General features: G+C 54.8%; 1 protein-coding gene and 1 long non-coding RNA gene across 3 annotated transcripts; one reads left to right on the top strand and one right to left on the bottom strand.

The window, feature by feature from the left end:
- Positions 1-134: 134 nt before the first annotated feature.
- LOC308651379 lies at positions 135-3,975 on the bottom strand. The gene is made up of 3 exons (XR_014022538.1): positions 1,655-3,975; positions 695-816; positions 135-573 (listed from the first exon to the last, which is right to left on the bottom strand). It is a non-coding gene; the product is annotated as an uncharacterized lncRNA (long non-coding RNA).
- On the top strand, positions 1,269-21,695 carry PIGQ (phosphatidylinositol glycan anchor biosynthesis class Q). 2 transcript variants are annotated; one of them, XM_081298337.1, is made up of 11 exons: positions 1,269-1,432; positions 5,473-6,171; positions 8,039-8,170; positions 8,344-8,464; positions 10,326-10,452; positions 10,748-10,901; positions 11,025-11,136; positions 11,694-11,774; positions 12,293-12,407; positions 13,995-14,056; positions 20,722-21,695. In XM_081298337.1, exons 1-11 carry the CDS (start codon positions 1,296-1,298, stop codon positions 20,809-20,811), a joined length of 1,830 nt encoding a protein of 609 aa, XP_081154463.1. In that variant the 5' UTR covers positions 1,269-1,295; the 3' UTR covers positions 20,812-21,695. The 2 variants fall into 2 exon arrangements, with proteins under 2 accessions (XP_081154463.1, XP_081154462.1); XM_081298336.1 differs by lacking the exon at positions 20,722-21,695 and adding an exon at positions 14,818-15,103.
- Positions 21,696-21,746: the final 51 nt, after the last annotated feature.

The following is a 21,746-nucleotide window of genomic DNA, read 5'->3' as shown; positions in this document are numbered from 1 at the left end:
CTTCCTCTACAAATCTCCTAAACTGGGCCCTCTCTGTGTCTTCATCCAGTGTGCCCCGGCCCTGCACTCAGCATACCCTGTCCACTCAGACCCTGGCTTGCTGACTCAGGTCTCAGGAAGCCTGGGCTTTCGTGCTGGCAGTAGAGGCTGGAGGTCCTTGGTGTGGTAGGCTGCTTGCCAGCACATACCAGGGAGGATCCTAATCAGAGGCAGGCAGGGTGGGTGTGGCTGGGCTGGGAGGCTTGGGGCAGGGGTGTGGCCCCTCAGTGTCCCCCAACCTCAGAGGCACCCACAGTACTGAGTTTTCAGCAGCTTTTCTGGGTCGAGCAGAGGTAAGGAGGAGGCAGAACAGAGGGGCAAACTTTGAGGTAATCTGGGAAGCACAAGGCTGGGTCTGGAGTCTCAGTGCCCGCTCCTCCACCCCCCCATGTGAAACCATTTTGAAGACTGTCTGAGTCTTCAATTCTCTGCAGATTGCATCCAAAAAGCTCCAGGTGCACGGGGCAGGAAGGTTGGGAGGTTCTAGGTAGCACAGGTCCTGAGTAGCCTTCCTCTGAGGACAGACTTCTGGTGCTTTAAAAAAAAGGAGAAAAACCATGGCCTTTTCTCCCATGTTACAACTGGGAAAATGAGACTTGAAAGGGGACAAGTGTGGGGGTGGGTGCTTGGGGGTTTTACTCAGCAGTCTGCGAACCTGTGAGGGGTCTTCATTGCCTTGCCCGGCCCCTGCAGGCTGTGAGGTGGCGCTCCATCTATCACCAGGACACTGACATCTGTGGTTACACCTGTTGAGATTTTCTCAATATGTCCGGGCCCCTGTGGGTGGGGGATTAAATGGGCAGATGTAGAAAGCAAGCGGAGTAGGTGCACAATAAATGTTAGAAGCTGCCCTGGTCTGAGATTTTGCGCCTGTGGCGGGAAGGGCTAGTGACTCCTGAGTGCGTGCTCCTGGTAATCCCGTGGCTGCGGCCTAAACTGGTCCCAGCTGGCTTCGCACAGCAGGCCTGCAGAGGTCTGGGGCAGCCCATAGGCAGATAGTAGTGTGAGAGGTACGGCCTGGGGCCGCGGACAGCTCCTTCAGGATTCCACGCGGGGCCTGGCGGTCCCTTCCCCCCCGGGAAGGCGGGGCCAAGGGGCGTCGGGGTCCCCCAGGGCCGGGCCCTCCGGATCCCTCGGACAAGGATACCGCTCAGGCAGGACCGCCGCGCGCGCGGAACGCTCGGGCGCGGCCAGCGGGCAGCCCGGGCGCCTTTGGGGGCCGGACCGTCGCGCGGCAACGCGCAGAGCGGGCGGAAATGGGGCTAGTGTCCCGCGGTGCGGCCGCGGCGGGGCTGGGGGCCGCGAGCGCTGTCGTCCGCCCGGGCCCGCCCGACGCGGTCCCCAACCCCGTCCCCTCCCCGCCGCCCAGGGGCGCGGCCCGGGGCAGCAGCCGGTGAGCAGGGGGGAGGCCGGTGTCTGCGGGGAGTCCGGGGAGCCGCCGGCCGGGCGGCGGGAGCGAGGGTCCGTGGGGCGTCTCCGGGCGGCGGGCTCGTTTTCTCGTCCGCGCCGCGGGGACGCCGCTGCCGCCCTGTCTGCGCCCGCCTGGGCGCGCCGACGGGGCCTAGGGCGTCCCGGCCGCGGCTTCTCACCGCCGGGACGGGCGGAAGAGGTTCACCTGTTCGGAAGGCAGGAGAGTTTCGTTTCGTTGTTTAAACCGTGCGGGTGGAGCTGCACCCTGGAGAGGCCTCACCCGAGGAGGGTTCCAGCGGGTGTCCCCCGCGTCCCCTGGCCCGTTCATGCGGAGGCGGAGCTCCGCTGCAGCAGTTCTTTCGCCCCCGCCTCGCGCTGGGGGCTGTTTCCTTCCTGGCAGAGGAGCTCGCCCGGGCTCAGGCCGTGCTTTCAACCAGGGCTTTCAAGATGCTCTCCTTGCCCAAATCCTACCTGCCTCTCAGTCCCGCGCCTTCTCTTCTATCGATCGCCTGCTCTTTCATCTTTTTCTGGCTGCTGGATTCCCCGCAGCCTGGCGAGCGCTCTCGCTTGCGCCGCCGTCACTCCTAGAGGCTGAGGTGGGAGTAGAGATGAGAATTTGCCCCATCATTTGTTGAGTTCTCTGGCGCCCCACGGATCGGAACATAAACATCTGCCTTCCAATCTCCTTCCTTAGACGTGAGGAGCTATTTATCTTGTTTTGCTTTTAAGGTAAACGTTGTACATGAACCATGCTACACACAAAGGAAGCGCACAGATTGTGTGCATGCAACTTACCCAGCTACCCACCATCTGTTTACTGTTAGGCCAAAGGTGTTTCTCTTCCATCAATAGCCATGGACCGTTTCCCTCAGTTCCTGTGGAAGATGTCCCCCACCAGGCTCACAGCTGATGTGTCCTGAGGGGTTGACTGACAGGAAAAACTTATACCATTCTGAGTTGTCAACTGTGGCAGTCACCAGCCAAATGCTGGGCACCTCACAGCCAGAATCTCTCTGTCCCTCTCACAATGCCCCTGGTGCCTTGTGTCAGTGGTTCCCTGGAGTCAGGCCCTGCAGAAGGGACTGGAAAAGAAATTGGCCCTTGATGCCAGCCATGGGGCCCCCGTGTTGGTCATGAGGGTTATTCCAGTGGTATCAGCTGATTGACTGCCCTCTCAAAATATTGTGGGGAAGGGGCATCTGGGAGTTCTGCAGCTGGATCTGTAGGTACCCTTTTCAACCAGGACCCATAGTTATCAAAGTACCCTCCAGCTACTGGTCTGGTGTACCTGCAGGGCCGATAGCAATTACACCACGGTCTCTTAAGCCCTGGCCGATTGTGTCTGTGTGAGGCCCTCACAGACATGTGTGTCCTACTCTGTCCCCTTGTCTCTAAGGGCTTCATGAGTGCTGAACCTGGAGGCCCATGCTGAGTCCAAGGTCTGTTTCCCTCCCTTAGTGTGGCCACCAGCTTGGGGGTCTTTGCTCAGGATGTCTGCTGTCATTTATGTAGGCGAGGTGGGCAAACATGGGCACCCAGACCCTGCTGGCTGTAGTGCACTTTCCCTTCATCCCCATTCAGGTCAAGGAGCTCCTGGCCCAGGTGCAGCAGGCCCTCACCACCATATGGGGCAAGGTGGTCCTGTCCATTAGGCCTGTTGGAAAGGACTCTGGTGAAGGAATGAGAAGCTGCCCTTCTTTTCAGGGGGTGCCTCCAAAAAGGTTTCAGCCTCACTAGTTCATCTCTGCGAAGGAAAGGCCTGGGGCCCTGCAGAGTTTAGGATTTGCAGCTGCTTGGGGCTTTTCTTAATGCTCCAAGGCCACATTGAGATAGTGAGGGGCCAGGAAGGCTGGTGTTCTCTCAGTCTGAGAGAACATGAAGGTATTCTTCCATACCTCCAGGGCCCATGAACTGCCACCCCATGTCTAGATGACTATATGGTTGAAGAAATACATCCCAAAGGTGGGAAAATACTCCCCTGCTGGGAGCCCTGATCTGAGGTCTCTGCTGGGAATCCCAGGGAAAGATGAGTACCGCTCAGGGTCATTGCAGGTAGGGTGGAGAGTCAGAGTGGATACAGAAACCCTGTGAGAACAGCAGAGTCTATTTTTCTGAATGTGGTGGCCGGTGGATGCTCTCCCTGCTGTGAAGGGGAGGCTCCTTCAGATTCTGGCACCTCCTGGGCCACTGCGTGGGTGCCTAACTATGTATGTATGGTTGGTTTCCCTCAGTCCAGAAGCACAGTGTTTTAAATTTTTATCTTTTTTTTTAAATTTATTTTTTGGTTGTAGATGGATACAGTACCTTTATTTTATTTATTTATATGTGGTGCTGAGGATTAAACCCAGGATCTCACATGTGCTAGGTGAGTGCTCTACCACTGAGCCACAACCCCAGCTCTCTTTATTCTTGTTAACTTTTTTTTTAGTTGTTGATGGACCTTTATTTATTTATGTGGTGCTGAGGATCGAACCCAGTGCCTCACACATGCTAGGCAAGTACTGTACCACTGAGCCACAACCCCAACCCCTATTCTTTTTTTTTTTTTTTTGAGTGAGAGAGGAGAGAGAGAGAGAGAGAATTTTTTTAATATTTATTTTTTAGTTCTCGGCGGACACAACATCTTTGTTTGTATGTGGTGCTGAGGATCGAACCCGGGCCGCACGCATGCCAGGCCAGCGCGCTACCGCTTGAGCCACATCCCCAGCCCCAAACCCCTATTCTTGTTAACTTAATATATGAATCCTGGTTTGTTAAAGTTGTAATTTTTTTTTTTAAAGAGAGAGAGAGGGGAGAGAGTGAGAGAGAGAGAGAATTTTTAATATTTATTTTTTAGTTCTCGGCGGACACAACATCTTTGTTGGTATGTGGTGCTAAGGATCGAACCCGGGCCTCACGCATGCCAGGCGAGCGCGCTACCGCTTGAGCCACATCCCCAGCCCAAGTTGTAATTTTTAAAAAATATTTTGTTTATTGTATTTGTATTTTTTTTTAGTTGTTGATAGACCTTTATTTTTAAAATTTATTTGTATCGAACCCACTGCCTCACACATGCTAGGCAAGTGCTCTGCCACTGAGCCCCCAAAAGTTGTAATTTTTTTTTTTAATGTTTATTTATTTTTTAGTTTTCAGTGGACACAAATCTTTATTTTATTTGTATGTGGTGCTGAGGATCGAACCCAGGACCTCGCGCATGCCAGGCGAACGCACTACCGCTTGAGCCATATCCCCAGCCCAAAAGTTGTAATTTTTAAAAAATATTTTTGTAGTGTTGATAGACCTTTATTTTTTATTTATTTATACGCGGTGCTGAGAATTGAACCCAGTGCCTCACACATGCCAGGTAAGTGCGCTACCACTGAGCCACAGCCTCAGCCCCTATAATTTGTTTTACTTTGTTGAGACTGTACATTTTGCCATATGCTGCTCAAAAAAATCTCTAGCCTGGTGCCATGGCACACATCTGTAATCCCAGCTATGTGGGAGGCTGAGGCAGGAGGATTGCAAGTTCAAAGCCAGCCTCAGCAACTTAGAGAGGACCTAAGCAACTCAGTGAGACCCTGCCCCTAAATAAAAAGGGCTAGGGATGTGGATCCGTGGTTAAATGCCCCTAGGTTCAACCCCTGTACCAAAAAATTAAAAACAAATAAATAAGAAAAGTTAGGGATGCAGCTTGGTGGTAGAGCTCTTGCTCAGCATGTGTGAAGGTCCTGGGTTCAATCCCAGGCACCACAAAAAAAGAAAAAAATATACAGATGATCAGAGTCCTTTACCTGTAGCTCAGGTACCCCTTTCAGGTGATATCTATCATGCACATCACCTTGACTTGCTATTGTACATGCAGTTGCTGCTTCATGGGGCAACACTCAGGCTGGCCTCAGGAGCATAGCCCATGTGAGATGGGTGGCCAAGACCTACCAATGTCTTCCACCAAACCCAGAACTGGGTTGCCCCAGTGTCTGCTAGGACTGTTTGCCACGTCCTGCAGCATGCCCTGACTCAGCCCTCTCCCCTCTCTTGCAGGGTCCCTGGCATGGTGCTCAAGGCCTTCTTCCCAACATGCTGTGCCTCAGCAGACAGTGGCCTGCTGGTGGGACGGTGGGTCCCGGAGCAGAGCAGTGCTGTAGTGCTGGCTGTAGTGCACTTTCCCTTCATCCCCATCCAGGTCAAGGAGCTCCTGGCCCAGGTGCAGCAGGCCAGTCGGGTGGGCATGGCCGTGCTGGGCACCTGGTGCCACCGTCAGCAAGAACCTGAGGAGAGCCTGGGTCACTTCCTGGAGGGCCTGGGCACCATCTTCTCCCATGAGCCTTGGCTACAGCTGTGCCGGGAGAGGGGCAGCAAGTTCTGGAGCTGCAAGGCCATCCACCGGCAAGTGTCTGCTGCCCCTGATGTCCCCAACGAAGACCAGGTCATGCTAATCTTCTATGACCAGCGCAAGGTGCTGCTATCCCAGCTGCACCCACCTACAGTCGTATCTGATCACCAGGATGGAGATACTATGGCTAGTACTGGGGGCCTGGCTGTGGTCTTTGATACGGTGGCACGCAGCGAGGTGCTGTTCTGCAGTGACCAGTATGATGAAGGCCCTGTGCGGCTGAGCCACTGGCAGTCAGAGGGTGTGGAGGCCAGTGTTCTTGTGGAGCTGGCAAAGCGGGCCTCAGGGCCAGTCTGCCTGCTGCTAGCCTGTCTGCTGTCACTGATCTCAGCAGCCAGTGGCTGCCGGTAGGTGCTCCTAGGATTTGGAGGGTATGGAAAATGGGCAGGCCATTAAGAGTTGCCCCTCAAGTGTGCAGGGACCCAGGCTCATGTGGGCCCTTCCTTAGGTGTACAGCTCACCCTGGGACCTCAAATTGCCTTCCCTCCCCTGCACATCTCATGGGACATCCCAGGGGTGGCTGTGGTTCCTATGTTTCTTACTCCTGGGGTGGAGCCAGTTCTTCCAGCAACCTTGGTTATTGCATGGGGGCCCACCAGACGGGGGTATGAGCTGCAGATAGCTCAGATCCCTGAAAGAGAAATCAGATGAGGTCTGCCCTTCCTGAGGTGCTGACTTCTTGAGGCACACAGGCCCAGTGCTTTCCTGCTGCCCCCACTTCTCCACCCAGCAGGGCTTCAGGTGCTGCAATTGCTTCCTCCAGGAGAGGCAGTCCCTCCAGGGTATGGGGTGGCATTGGGTGCTCGCTGATCTCCAGAAGCACCTGCAACGGTGCCAGGAGTGCCAGGGTGTGTTGTGAACAGAGGGCTTAGGAGCTGGGAGCCCCTCTCAGCCTGAGGAGATGTTTCTTTGGTGCTATCTCCCTGTGGAAGCAACTACACGTCCTCATTTGTCTCCTTCCCTGAGGTTTGGGGATTTGCCTTCCCTGCCTACTCAAGGGCTCAGAGTAAGCTTGGGCACTGGCCTGGGAAGTGAGCCCCTGGCAGTCTAGGGGGACATACTTGGCTTGTGGGAGCTGCTGGGGATCTTGATGTGAAGAGTGAGTTTGAGGGTTTCATGATAGCCTTGGGATGAATGAGGTGGAGGTATGTGTTGAACGGAGGTGCAGTTCTGTCAGAGAAGGTCTTCAGCTTTTATCATGTTCTCAGAGGACCCAGGAAGGTTAAGAGTTGCTCGTGTGCACTAGATATTGATTCTCCTGTCAGACATATGGTTGGTGGCTATCAGCACTGAAGGCATGACTGTCACTACAGGAGTAAAGCCCCCTTCCCCCCTCATGCCTTGCCTAGCAGCTTCAGGGGTGTCCTGAGGGACCTAGGCCATGCAGAGCCTATCTGCAGCCTTGGAGAGACCACTGCACAGGTGGGGGTCTCCAAGCAGCCAGTGAGAAATCACCTTCTGCCTGGTTGGCACTTAGGATGAGGAGGCACATTCTTGGAAGTGACTCAGAGCCAATCATTTGAAGAGGAAGGAGGCCTTTCAGCCTTCTAAGGTCAGGTCTCCCCTTCTTTCCCGGGTCTTAGGCATGCATTAGTTGTAGCTCTGCACTTTCTAGGAGCCTTTTAGTTTTTTCCTGCCTACAGAGAGGCAGACGTAATGGTGTTTGTGCCCCTGGACGTGGGTCTCTGGTTCTCAGACTTCTATGCATAAAGCCAAGTTGCCGTTGGGCAATTTTTCTACCTTAGCCCTCAAACATCTCTAGTATGTGAAAGCCTGTGGGTATGCCTTGTGAGAAAGCCATGCTCCTTGTGGAGCGGTCAGCTCCAGCAACCTTTGCTGAGCCATCTGGCAGGCAGGGCAAGGCCCGGTGTCCAGAAGGTCCTGATACCATCTTGGGGCCATCTTGAGACTTAACCTTGGGAGTAGGCTGATGGGTGGAAATGTGCTTCAGGGCAGAGCTTTGTGAGGAAGGCAGGCTCTATGAATTGGGAGGCCACCTTCTGGGAGTTCTGCCTATCCGACTTGTGCTCCCTTGCTAGGCCCCGTGGGTCTCTGCAACCTCCTTGCCCTGCTGAGTTCTGGAGTGAGGCTACTGGGTTCTCAGACTAAGTCTGGCCTGGCTTTTGCTCTGTACCTGCAGGGTGAGGGGCATTAGCAGGAAGGAGCACCTGGAGGAACAGAGGCAGAAGCCCTGGTCTCTTGTGTTCCCTGCAGGCTGTGGAAACTGTGGCCCCTGCCCTTCATCAGGAGTAAGCTCTCCACCTGTGAACAGCTCCGGAACCGGCTTGACCATCTAACGCTTGTCTTCAGCACCCAGAAGGCCCAAAGTCCCGCCCAGCTGATGAGGTGTGGGCCTGGCTTGGGGTCTCCTTCCAAGGTGGGACGGCCATGGGCCCAGCCCTTTCCTCAACCCCATTCTGTACCAGCCCTGTTGCACTGATGCCCTCAGCCAGGCCTCCCCATGTGACCTCAGGCTTCCCTGGGCTGCCTCACATCACTCCTGGCTGACCCTTTTCCAGGAAGGCCAACATGCTGGTCTCTGTGCTCCTGGACATGGCCCTTGGCCTCATGTTGCTGTCCTGGCTCCACAGCAGCAACCGAATTGGACAGCTGGCTGATGCTCTCGTCCCTGTGGCTGACGTGAGTGGATCAGGGTGGAACCTGGTTCCTGGGTGGAGGGCTCTCCTGGAGGAAGCTGACTCCCCTTTGTTGCCTGGAGCAGTTTTCTTGTCCTCACCTTAAAAATACCCTGAGCATGTGCTGTTGGGGTCTTTTGGGACCTGGGAGTTCTGCCTACCCGACTTGTCCTGTGTCTTGTGGGGCAGCATTTGCCAAGTACCCACCTTCCCTTCCTGAAGGTGCCTATGTGCATTTGTAGTTGAGGCTTTTAAGGGGAGCCCCTCCTCCCATCAGGCCCAGTATCGTGACTCTTCATTGCTTCTCCTCTCTGGGATCAGTTTTGCTCTCCTGGCTGCTGGTGCCCTCTGTGGTCAGCATCAGGAAACTTCTCAGTGCCTGGGGCTGTTTGCATTGATTGGAATTCCCATGCTGAGACCCAGGGGCACAAGTTTGGTGTCTGTGTCCCTGACTTCCCCTGCAGTGTCTGTGCACCATGCTCAAGTCAGGGGCAGCCCTTCTGGCTCCTCCCTCTGGCCTGCCTACAGTATTTCCACAATGCCTTGGAGCCTTCCACGTCTGTCTCCCTTGCTTGGAGCTGAAGTTCTCTCTCCCATTAGGAGCTTGTCTTCCCTTAGGGTGGTTCCTTTTGCCCTTTAGCCCAATCGTGGCCTTTGGAGACTCAGTCTCTGCCCTGTCATTGTCTAGGCGGCAGGGATGGGCTTGCTTATGTCCAGGCCAGGACTCTGGGGGCAGGAGCAAGCACCTCTTGGCTCTCCTTGGGCTGTGGGGATGCATGGAGGCCAGCACAGAAGGAAAGTGGGGGAGGGCTTGGCTGCTTCCACACTCTACCTCTTGGCCAACTTTGTCCTAGACCTCCCTTTTGCAAAATTGCTCAAAAATATCAATATTTAATTAAAAAATGAAAGTTTCTTTTTACTGCCATGCGCTTATCCCTTAAATATTAAATAAGTTCTATTTATAAAGAATGTTCTTCTCTTCTTGCCAGTTCTTGCCAGTGGGTGGGAGTGCAGAGGTGTTGCTCCTGTGGCCTTGCTTTGGCTGCAAAGCTGAAGGCCCTTCAGGGCCTACCCCTGTGGACAATGCTGTTCCTGGACCCTGGCTCCCCTGGGTGGCTCCCCAGCTTCCCTGCTTGTTTTCAAGGTCCCTGCACTATCTCTTGTCCTTGTCCTATCCTCTGGGGGACCCTGCTTCCAGTGATCCCACCTGTTGTCTGGGCCCTTGCTGGGCCTGATATCCTCTCACTTTGCCGAGGTCATTCCCAGGCCTCTATTGGAAGGTGGTGGGGTGGAATCTTTGGCAGGCTTCCCTGCAGGGCTTGAGGTGAGCCATTGTCCAGCTTTGGACATGTTGAGGCATTGGGTTGAGGTGAAAGTGGTGAGATGGGAGGGAGAGGAATAGTCTTTATTTTATTTTTTTATATGTTGATGAACCTTTATTTTATTCATTTATTTATATGCGGTGCTGAGAATCGAACCCAGTGCCTCACACATGCCAGGCAAGCACTCTGCCACTGAGCTACAACCCCAGCCCAAGAGAAATATTCTATTCTTATGTGGAAGTTGGTGCTCACTGAGGACCATGTGCCCAGTGGGCCAGGGGGCAACTAGAGCCTGCTGGGAGAGGTCCAAGTCCCAGAACTCATTTGTGAAGACAGGTTCCATGGCCAGACTGAGAAACATTGCCCACCTACATTAGGAGATGGTAGTCTGAACCTGAGGAGGAAGGATGCATGGACTGTCTTTGCTCTGCCCAATGAGCTGGCCTCAGCAGGAGCCCATTATAGGCAATCTCAGGAGGTGCAGATACTGACCCAAACTACCTACCTGCCCACAACATGCCCCCTACTACCATGTCCCTGCAGCACGTGGCCGAGGAGCTCCAGCATTTGCTGCAGTGGCTGATGGGTGCTCCAGCTGGGCTTAAGATGAACCGGGCACTAGACCAGGTGCTGGGCCGCTTCTTCCTGTACCACATTCACCTGTGGATCAGTGAGTGTCTAACAGCGGGGATGGGTAGTCCCAGCAGGGCTTCATGGCACAGGGACCTGATCCCCACCTAAGGAGGACTGTGGGGCCCAGGTAGGCCCTGCCTCCTTTGTCCCCTCTTCCTGGCTTCCCGTGCATGTGAAGCCTGCTGTGCTAGGCCATCTCAGCTGAGGGTCAGGGCCAGTGGCATGGTATGTGGACTTTAAATTCCATGAGGGGTCCATCCTTAGAAGCTGGGGATGGGGGCGGTCCCAGGACCACCTCAGGCATCTCCTCAGGGCTGGCTCTGTCCTGCCAGGCTACATCCACCTCATGTCCCCTTTCATCGAGCGCATCCTGTGGCACGTGGGTCTCTCAGCCTGCCTAGGTCTGACAGTTGCCCTATCCATCCTGTCGGACATCATCGCTCTCCTCACCTTCCACATCTATTGCTTCTATGTCTATGGTGCCAGGTAGGTATGTACTTGCTGGGTGCAGCCCTCCCAGCCCAGGGTGAACAACAGACTCTGGGGCCAGTGGGTGAGCTGTGTAGTGTGATGTGGGCTTGGCTGGCCCTCAGTGCCTGCGTCCTGCAGGCTGTACTGCCTAAAGATCTACGGCCTATCATCTCTCTGGCGTCTCTTCCGGGGGAAGAAGTGGAATGTTCTGCGCCAGCGGGTGGACTCCTGCTCCTACAACCTAGACCAGGTACCAGCAAGGCTTGTGTGGGAGGTGCTCCTGGCTACAGCTAGCCTACATGGCTGACCCCATCTCCATTCCTTCTGGCCCTGCCAGTGTAGCTTCTTGGGCTCTACCCGGGCAGCCTGCTCTTATCCATAGTTGCTATGGGGAGGGGGTGCCTTCAGATAGTGCAGGTTTTCCCCCAGCTGGGAGACAGACCCTGCTTCCACTCCTCAGCTCCCTGGTCTCTCTAGGCCCTGAGGCTTCAGACACAGAGCCTACTCTGGCTTGTCCCATTCTCTTACTAGCCCTGCTACAGGGACAGTCTTTCCTAAAGTGAGCTGTGTATCCCACTGGCCAGTCTCCCCATGAGGCACCATGTCCACAGGGCTCCTGGGTGTACCCTGTGTGGTATTAAGAAAGCTGCCTGAGCAGGCTGTCCTGAGTGTATTCAGGAGGCTGAAAGATCCGGACTGTAGTTGCAAGATCAGTAGGGGTGGGCAACAGAATATGGCCAGTGCTGTAAGGGCTGCCCTTGCCCAGGGTCTTGTGATGCCAGGTGTGCCGGCCCCTTCTCTCCACAGCTGTTCATTGGGACCTTGCTCTTCACCATCCTGGTCTTCCTTCTACCCACCACGGCCCTGTACTACCTGGTGTTCACCCTGGTGAGCCAAGCACATCATTACATGGGGTCATTGCCATCTCTGCCTGTGAGACGGGCAGCTGTGGGTCAGGCTGTCCACCCCATAGGCCACATTAGCTTGGTTGTTCTAGACCCTCTGGGCAGTGCTAGGTCCTGGAGTAGTTAAAGGTCCCTAACCCTTCCTGCTCTGAGGCATGTGGCTTATGCTGGAAGAAGAGGTGGGGCTGTGGAGGAGCGCTCCTTCATTGCTGTGTGCTGGAGGTGGGCAGCACCCTGCTGGCCCAGGCCCTCTGGCATGATTTGTCAGCACGTGGGCCATGGGATGCACCATCTCTGACCTGGTGGGAGGGTTGACTGCTCTGTCCCCGGCTCTGCCCAGGGCAGGGCTGCTGTTTCCTTCCTGCCTCCTGGGTATCTGGGCCTTAGGGTCAGGGACCTTGGCCATAGCCCAGAACTGTTGGGTTGCTCTGCTTGGGGGCATGGCCAGCGTGCTCTGGTCATGTCCTGGCTCAGAAGCCCTCAGTGTTGCCCCTACTGCAGCTCCGGCTCCTGGTGGTCACGGTGCAGGGCTTGATCCATCTGCTCGTGGACCTCGTCAACACCCTGCCTCTGTACTCCCTTGGACTCCGGCTTTGCCGGCCCTACAGACTGGCAGGTGAGTGCTGTGTGCTGAGCACCAGTCACTTGGCAGGCCCTGTCAAAGCAGCTACCACACTGGCTGTCACATTTGCATCTCCTTCCTGGAAGCAGTAGCATGCGTGGTGTGTATGGCAGGGCAGACAAGGCCTCCTGGTCCCAGACATTGCTGAGCAGCTGCCTTCAGTGAGGTGGAGGGAGAGGCCCCCCTTAGGCTGAAGTTCAGGTACACAGAGATTTGAGGCCCAGAGGCAGCTCTTTCTATGTCTCCCTCCCTTCTGTAATATGTGTGGCTTGCTCTAGGGTCTGTCTACATTAGGTACATCTTGTCTGACTGTAGCTCAGGGAAGATCCAGCCCCATGTGGTTGTGTGAACACATGCCTGATAGTACCCACCAGCCTTGGAGGCAAACTGGGATGAGGGCTGCAGGCTGGCCAGACCCTGTGTGATAGGAGTGCCCTACACTGTCTAGCCAACACCCAGCACCTCAACTTTCTCTGCACAGTCCATACCACAGGTGGCTGCCCCATTGTGTTCTGATACTGGCTCAGGGGAGATGCCTTTGAGGAAGGCCGACCCTGGTGGATATGAGGCTGTGGGTCAGCTCATCTGGATCAGGGGCTTAGAGCACAGCAGGGGACCTGACAATGACCTGATAGCCACCATCTGGCACCCATTCAGGTGGTGTCCAAGGTGACCAGCATGCCCTGGTGGCTCTGCCAGCCAACTCAGAGCAGGAGGATGTAGAAACACATTTGTCAGCTTTGAGCCAAGGTCTGCCTCCTTGGAGGCTGGGCATCCCCCTGCTGCTGGACACCTACAAACCCTTTTGAGAACATCTTTGCAAACCACTTTTCCTGCTGCCTCCAAATGGCCTAGGCCAGGGACCCAGGTGCAGCTTTGCCCACGTGCCCTCTTCCCCAACCTCTTGTTCACCTCAGGGCTGGAGGACTAGGCAGGGGCAGAGCAAGTCCCCATGGCAGCCTGGCTCCTTCCTCACCACCCATGGCTTATGGCCAGAGCAGGGTCCTTTTCACCTCATATGAAAAGCCATGGATGCTGTGTTCTCCCTCTCCATGTTAGCTTTGGGAACTCTTCACTCCTGCTCTTTTCCAGAACTTTCCACCTTGGGAGGATCTAGGCTAGAGAGCCTGAACTGCAGGCCAGGCTCCTGAGGGTCCTCAGATCAGCCAGCCACACAAAAGTTGAAGGACAGAGGCTAGTAGGGTGGCCACCACCCAGCAAATGCCCTGTCCTGTCAAGAAAGCAGCATAGTCTGCACCCGCCTGGCACCTATCCTGCTCTTCCTAGCCTGCCAGACCTCAGCTTCTGCTTGCCAGTGACATTCAGAGGTTTCAACGTCACCTAGGAGCCAGCCCCAAATAGGCAGATCCACAGGGTGTGGGGAGGGAAAGCTGTATATGCCCAGAAGGTCCGGGTGCCATCTGGGTGCACCCAGGGGAAGGGGTCTTCACTGTTAGAAGTCTCCACCCATATCAGCAAGTGGCTGCTGCACCCCAGCAGGGTCCATGAGAGCTGTCTGAGGGGCCCATGTGCTTCATGGGGTAGACCTACCCACTCTTAAGCACCCTGTTCTCCTTACAGCTGGTGTGAAGTTCCGTGTCCTAGAGCATGAAGTAGGCAGGCCTCTTCGCCTCCTGATGCAGGTAAGGCCTCTCTGTACCCTCCATTTCAACCCAGGACTGGGACTCCTACCATGTTCTGCCTGGTTCTGGAACAGCTGGGGCCAGCACCCAGTGGAGCCAAGGGGTAGATTCCATAGAGGAAGCCTCCCAGGCTTTTAGGCACCATGGCCAGCAGGGCTGGAACATTTACTGTGGTCTGCATGACTGATGCCTGGCCCGGTCTAGCCTATGAGGGCCCCCTGCCCAGAGTCACAGATACCCTGGGTTGCTGGGGGCTACCCCACTTGGCCTGGGTCATCTTTTGCCATGGGCCCTATGGGACTCAAGTTCTGGATGGAACAGAACTGACTTTGTGAAAGCCTTGGGACATGCAGGTGTGCCCTGTGACTCTGCACCCATAAAACTCCTTCATCTTAAATAGTCCTGGGTACTTGGTTCCTGCAGGAGGGAGCAGGGCAAATTTGGGGACACTTTCCAGGTGTCAGGCTGCCTCTTGGGTAAATCCTTCCTGCTCAATGTGGTGTCTTTTAGATGTTGAGGCAGCCAAGGACTTTGTGATTTTACCTGCCCCAGGAGGTCCTTGGGAGATAAGTGAACCCTGGCAGGGAGCACCCCAAGAGAATGTATAGCTCCCACCTCATCTCGCTGTTCCAGGGGAATATGGATCACCTGCCTCCCTGGGGTCAGCCCAGCAAGCCACAGTGCCCACATCCCAGTGTTTTCTGTGCAGACATGGGTGAAACATTCCTAACAACCCACTAACCACTGCCCTGTCCTTCCAGATAAACCCTCTGCCCTACAGCCGTGTGGTGCACACCTACCGCTTGCCCAGCTGTGGTTGCCACCCCAAACACTCTTGGGGCTCCCTGTGCCGCAAGCTGTTCTTTGGAGAGCTTATCTACCCCTGGAGGCAAGGAGGGGACAAGCAGGATTGAGGGCCTGCCACAGCCCTCCCAGTACCACTGCACAGCTTGGTCTTCCTGCCCTCTGCCAGGGTGGTATTGACCTTGTGGGCAGGCCAGGTCACACTGTGCTCCTGAGTGAGGGCAGGCCTTGTTCTTGAGTGCCTGTTCTGGATCTTGGGGGCCTGTGTAGTCCCTGCCAGGCAGTCAGCTGCCACCCTACAACCCCATCCCTCTCTAGCACCATCTGCCTTGGGAGCCTCCCCCTGGTCTGTTGTGATGCCTGGCAGCCCCCAGGCTTGCCCAGGAGTACCACCACACCCAGACCCTGTGAGGGTGCTGGCAGGTCTTCCTGGCTGGTCCCTAGCAGCCCCACCCTGTCAGGTGTGGCGGAGGGATCCTCCCAGGATGCACTCCTAGGTCCCTGAGGACTTCCAGCTGCTGCAGTAGAATGACCCCATCTGGGAGTTGAAGCAGCTGCTGATCCAGCCCCAGCCCTTATGGACCGGAGCCCTCACCCTGAGCTAGGCAGGCTGGTTTGCCGGTGCTTCCTGGGGACTGCTTCGTGAGGAGAATGTTGACAGGACATTTGTGCCCTTTTGCTGGAAGCTGGGCCATCTGGTCAGCTGGAGTTGCCTTTTTGGAAACTGGGTGTCCAGCCACCTGGCTGCCCCACTTCTGCCCAGTACTCAATGGGACAGGTCCTTTGATGAAATCTTCCATCTTCTCACTGGCTTCTTGTGGAACGAGGCAGCTCCTTCCTGGGCAGACAGTTCTGTGGACTACCACGAGTGGCCTCCAGGATGTAGTTTGGCACTTAGGCCCAGGTTTCCTGCCAGGATCCTGTGTAAGCCAAGCACCCCAGGGAGAGGGAAGCCTGAAGTTGCTGGGTGGTGTGGAAATGTCTGTGCTGAGGGCAGTGAGCCCTGCCCGTCTCTCGGGCACTTGGGACTGCCCATATTCCTTTTGCTGCAGGCCACAGCAACACTAAGTACCCAGTGGAGGGTGCTGGTGGGGATGGGTCCTGACCCTGCCTTTTTTGTTTTGTCTTGAGAAGGGGTCTCACTGTGTTGCCCAGGCTGGTCTATAACTGGGTTCAAGTGGTCCTGCCTCAGTCTCCTTATTAGCTGGGACTATAGGTATGCATCCTGTGTCCAGCTCCCTGACTCTGCCTTTCCCCATGGTGACAATAAAGCCTCCCACACGTGTGGAGCACCAGCATGGTCTTGCCCGTTGAATGTGTGCAGCAGGTCTGAGGAGGCTTCAGGGTGGGGCGGGCAGACACTTCCAGGGCAGACTTGATTTTATTGAGGGGACTGCCGTGTCCTGTTTTCTTGTTTGGGGCTCCCTACAGCAGTGCTGTTGGGTGGATGTGCAGGCCCTGGGCTCTGGCACAGGCCCCAGAGGACATGGCACCATACCCTCATTATGGCCTCAGCTAGGCATAAGGGATTGGCTCCTGGGGCAGGACTGGAGGTAAGTCACTCCCTGGACTGACCCGACCCCACCCATCCTGCAGCCTCTAGGGGCCTTGGGGCTTTCTGCTGTTGTTCTGGTACAGAGAGGAGGTGGAGTCCAGAGCAGTCCCTTAGCAGCTCCCTGTCCTGGTCTTCTCCCAAGGGCCAGTAGAGACCAGCTGATGAGTGCCAAAGGGTCTTTCATTGGATTGTGCCCACTAAAAGCCTGCTCAAAGCGGCCTCTGACCCCTGTGATGCTAGGGGCTGCCTTCCAGGAGGCCTGTAGCCAGCTTCTGGCCTCAAATGCAGAAGCCTCTGACTGGGGCTTGGCAGCATGCAGCTGCTGGGGCTCAGTGACAGGGGCCATCATACATCCTGCCTGTTTCCCCCCCTGCTGTGCCTGGCCACCCTGCCTACCCTTGTGCTACGTATCCACATCCTTCCACCATTTCTGGGCTCCCATCAGGAAGGATCCTGCCCCTGAGCCCATCCCAGTGCTGTGTGGCCCTATCATGGGATTTTCTTGGCAGCTGTTGTTCTCTGTGTAGAGAACACTGGCTACCTCAGTCATTGAGAGCTGCTACCTGCTGAGGAGTGGCCCTGTTTGGGTGTGTCTCATGATTCTCATGATGAGATGTAGTTCATGTGTTTGTGGCATGCTGTCCTTGACAGGGTGTCACCTTGGGAGCACATGATGTCCACTTGTCTACCTTTGGTGCTGTCAACATTATTGGCCAGGAGCTGTGCCAGGCTTCCTACTACAAAGGTGTTTCCCCTTATAATTAGCAAGTTATTTGAAACCACTTGGAGCCATGTGGACATCCATTCTTTCACTGCTAGCTGCAGTGTCCACCAGTTCTGTCCATTTGTGTGATGTTAGTAAGATCTATCCTTGGCATCAGGCTGGGGCCAGGGCTCCTTAGTGACTAGAGCTTCCTGGGCACAGGGTTTCAGAGACAAACGTCTGTTTGTCCCAGTAGGTCAGTCTCTAAGGGCTGGTGATATGGCCCAGAAGGCAGTAAAGAAATGGTCTATTTTCTGTTGCTGTAACAAAATACCTAAGACTGTGATTTTGAAGAGTAGAGGTTTATTTGAATCATGGATTTGAGGCAGGAAGTCCAGGAGCAAGGTGATGGCATCTGACACAGCACTGTGCATTAGAATATGGCACAGGGCATCGCAGGGAAGGACAGTATGCATGGCAGCTCAGGTTTCTCTATTTTTTGTGGTACTGGGCATTAAACCTTGGGACACTTTACCACTGAGCTACGTTTTCAACTCTTTTTATTTATTAATTTTATTTTATTGGTACCGGAGATTGAACTCAAGGAAATTCAACCACTAAGCCACATCCCAAGCCCTATTTTATATTTCATTTAAAGACAGGGTCTCACTGAGTTGTTTAGCATCTCACTGTTGCTGAGGCTGGCTTTGAACTTGTGATCCTCCTGTCTCAGCCTCCCGAGCCACTGGGATTACAGGTATGTGCCACTGCACCCAGCTCTTTTTATTTTTTGAGACAGGGTCTCACCAAGTTGCCAAAGCTGGCCTCAAACTTGTCATTCTCCTGCCTCAGCCTCTTGAACTGCCATGGCGCCCAGCTCAGGTCTCTTCTTATAAAGCCACTAATGCCATCATGGGGCCCCAGTCTTATGACTTCCTCTAATTATCTCTCAAAAGCTCCACCCCCAAACACCACTATGCACTTGGGGATTAGGTGTCCAACCCATGAACTCTTAGGGGATACATTTGAACCACAGCAGGCAGCCTGGAGGGGAAGAGCAAAACCACCAAATCTCTTTGTCCCCTGTGCCCCTCACTTAGACAAGGCTCAGCTGGAGTCTGGCTCTAGTCCTCACCCAAAGCTAGCAAAGGGAGATTGTCAGCACCCTTCCTCAGATGCTCCATAGGAGGGTGGGGCCAACTGGGGACTCCTAAGTGGAGGCCTTGCCTACACATCCACTGTCTGGCTGCTTCACCCTTGGCCTGAGGTCCCTAAGCAGCAGGGATGGTGTCCTGTCCCTCCCTGGGCCCCTTGGGCCACACCTTGTCTGGTGCTTGTTGGACCCCAGTACATTCTTGCACCTGCATGGGAGGCCAGCTCCTTCATCCACCAAACCCCTTTCTTTGACTGGGCCCAATTTCTCAGACACCAGGGGTTCCTAACAGTAGTCATCACAAGACTGTCAGAACCAGGACCTCATACCAAATGTGTTTCTGCAAGGACTTCTGCTCAGCCATTGTCTGTTCCACCTCTGACTTATCATCCTTGTGGCCAAGGATTGCTGTTCCATAACAGTATGCATAATCCTCATCCTTGCCTTTTGAAGCACCCCTTAGAGAAGAGCATGGTGGCACATGCCTGTGATCCCAGCCACTCCGAAGGCTGACAGCATTGCAAGTTTGAAGCCAGTCTGGGCAACTTGGTCAGATCTTGTCTCAAAATGAGAAAATGGCAGCCTGGGGCTGTACCTCAGTGGTAGAACCTGCCTAGTTCGAGGCTCTGGTCCATCCCCAGGACCATGCATGTGATAAGGCCTCTCCTTGCATCAACCTGTGTGAAAATGCAGTTTGTTATGGCTGCTAAATGTTCACAATACTCATTCCTAAATAAATCCTATTCTTTGAAGCATCTCTGGTTTTTCTTTTCTTTTTGTACTGGGGATTGAACTCAAAGCCTCCTGCATACTAGGTCAGTGCTCCACCACTGAACTGTGCCCACAGTCCTTCAAGATGGTCTTGCAAAGCTGCCGAGGCTGGCCTTGAACTTGCCCCTTGAGTAGCTGGACCACAGATGTGTACCACTATGTCCAGTGGCCTGTTATTTAGTGTGATAGTATAGGTGTATGGGAGAGGATTTATCAGGAGAATTGGCTCATGTGATTTGGGTAGCCAACAAATCCCATGACAGGCAACCTGTAAGCTAGAAACCCTGGGACACTGGTAGTATGGCTCAGTTTAAGTCCAGAGGCCTAGAACCAGGGAAGCTATTGTGTAACCCTCAGAGATTAAAGGCCTCAGAACTCAGTTGGGCCACTGGGCTCAGTCAGTCCTAGGGTCCAAAGGTTGGAGAACCTGGAGTCCTGATGTCTAAGGCAGAAGAAGGGTGTGTCCTGACTCCAGCAGAGGCCACTGTACCTTTGCTGTTTGCTCCCTCTGGGGCCCCAGCAAATTAAATGGTGCCATCCACTCAGACTCACAGGACATACTCCCCTAGACACACCCAGAATAAAGCTCCATTAGCTCTCCCCACATTCCATAATCCAATAAGGGGATGCCCAAAATTGACCCTCACAGGTGTTTGTGATTTCCAGTCTCTGCAAAGGGGAGTCAGTTTCTCACCACCCTCCCTTCCAGCAAGATTATGGACCTTCAAACACATCAGATGTGCTGCAGGGCTGGGGCCAGGCCAGAGACTAGGCTCCTCTGGTCAGAGTGACCTCTGTAGAAGAGGCCTTCCATGGCCAGCTAGGTAGTGAATGCTCAGTCCCTGGTCTCTCTGGGTACTCAACACCCCCCCCCCCACCAGCTCAGGGCCAAGACTGTCTGCCTTGCTGCTGATCTGTGAACATGAGGTGTATTGTGTGTATCCCCTTTATGTAAGCATTGGTGGCCATGTCTGCTATAACCCCATGTCCAGGGAATGGCCACTCCTGGGCAAAGGTCTTAGCTAAGACACAGGCAAGAACTTCTGGGCTCCTTTGGGATTACAAATGAGCTGAGCTTAGCCCAGCTTGGAGGCCTTGGTGTGGCTCTGGCCACCAGGACCCAGAAGCCCGTGTCCCCACCCACCCTGGCCAAGAGGAGACCAGGAAAGCCTCTCCATGAAAGCAGGTGAGGAAGGCTCAGCAGCTCACTCACCAGGTGCTGCCACCCTCTGGAGGCTCTCCCAGAAGCCTTCTCCAGCACTGCATAAAACAAGCTGCAGTGTCCCTGCAGCTTGGCACTCAGCAAAGTTCACATCTTCAGCTCTGGACAGCAGAGAGAGTGGCTCAAGTGTGGTGCTGCCCATCCAGGGGTGTAAAGAGCATCTGCTGCTGGGGAAGGAGGTTCCTGCCTGTCCTTGTCTGCCACACAGACCTGAGAGGTATTGCATCTGGGGCATCCTCTGTTGCCCTCAGACACATGGTCGTTGTAATGACATGACTGCTTCTTCTGCACAGATCTCTCTGCAGAGAGCCTTAACAGTCCTGTGACCACATGCAGCAGCAATACTTCATACTCAAAGGACTGCACTTGGGTCAGCTTTGATGACTTTTGGGGGTTTTGGTGTCATATATGTCATAAAATTCACCCATTTTGAGCACATTTTTTTTTTTTTTTTTAGTTCTCGGCGGACACAACATCTTTGTTGGTATGTGGTGCTGAGGATCGAACCCGGGCTGCACGCATGCCAGGCGAGCGCGCTACCGCTTGAGCCACATCCCCAGCCCTTGAGCACATAATTCAATGATTTTCAGTAACTTCACCAAGTGGCATGACCACCACCTATCAAAAGAATTCTGTACCCGTTAAGCAATCACTGCCCCGTGCCCCCTCCCCCAGCTCCTGGCATTTACTATCCTACTTTCTGTCTACGGATTGGCCATTCTGGACATTGCAAATAAGTGGAGTTAAGTAATATGCATGGTTGGAAGATTCACTCGTGGATCAATACTCCGTACCTATTGACGGTAATACACTCCATACTGTATGTTGTTTATCATTGATCGGATGGATCTTTGGGCCGTTTTCTCTGGATGTTCACGTTTTCTCTGTGCTGACCGACACGAGTTCTTGCAGGGTGCGACCTTCGGTGCTCCATTTTTGAGTCACAAGTTGTTACGTACGTGGCTTGAGCGAATGCCTTCTCATGCAAGCGGCTGACGAAGACTTTCGGCTGGACCTTTGCGTTGCACCTGCCGCGGGCTGCCCGGCCCGGCGGGTCCCCGCGCGGCCAGCTACCGAGATGACTTCGTCCCCTCGGCTGAGGGGGCTAACTCCATACCAGAGGTCCGCTTGTAAGAGGAGCGTGGCTGTCAGACGCTGGCCTGCGCCCACGGGCAAAAATCCCGTGTTTCGGCGGAAGTACCGCCCCCGAGCCTCGGAGCGTCTATAGGTCGCCTCCGCCCCCCGCACGAGGCTGACGCGCTTGAGACAGCCGACTGGGTCCCCACGCCGCCCTCTGCGAATCTCTGGGAGAGCAGCCGAAGCAACTTACTAGGGGACTCGATAGTCTCGGATGCACTCACGTGGCCTCAACCGGGAACCGCCACCGTCCAGCCACCAGTCCACAGAGGGGAGGCGGCGCGTGGAAATGCCTGGAGTTCCAAGCACCTAATTGGCAAAAGTTAGGGAAGGGGCGGGGCTTTC

This window comes from Spermophilus citellus, assembly GCF_964194105.1.
Source record: "Spermophilus citellus genome assembly, chromosome: 6".
In the NCBI taxonomy this organism is placed as follows: domain Eukaryota; kingdom Metazoa; phylum Chordata; class Mammalia; order Rodentia; family Sciuridae; genus Spermophilus; species Spermophilus citellus.
This window is presented reverse-complemented; position numbering and strand designations above follow the sequence as displayed.

Excerpts from the sequence above, each read along its gene's own strand:
- PIGQ (XM_081298336.1), top strand. The coding sequence starts at position 1,296 with ATGGGGCTAGTGTCCCGCGGTGCGGCCGCGGCGGGGCTGGGGGCCGCG. Across the intron at positions 8,171-8,343 it reads AGTCCCGCCCAGCTGATGAG|GAAGGCCAACATGCTGGTCT; the intron begins GTGTGGGCCTGG and ends ACCCTTTTCCAG. Across the intron at positions 8,465-10,325 it reads CTCTCGTCCCTGTGGCTGAC|CACGTGGCCGAGGAGCTCCA; the intron begins GTGAGTGGATCA and ends ATGTCCCTGCAG.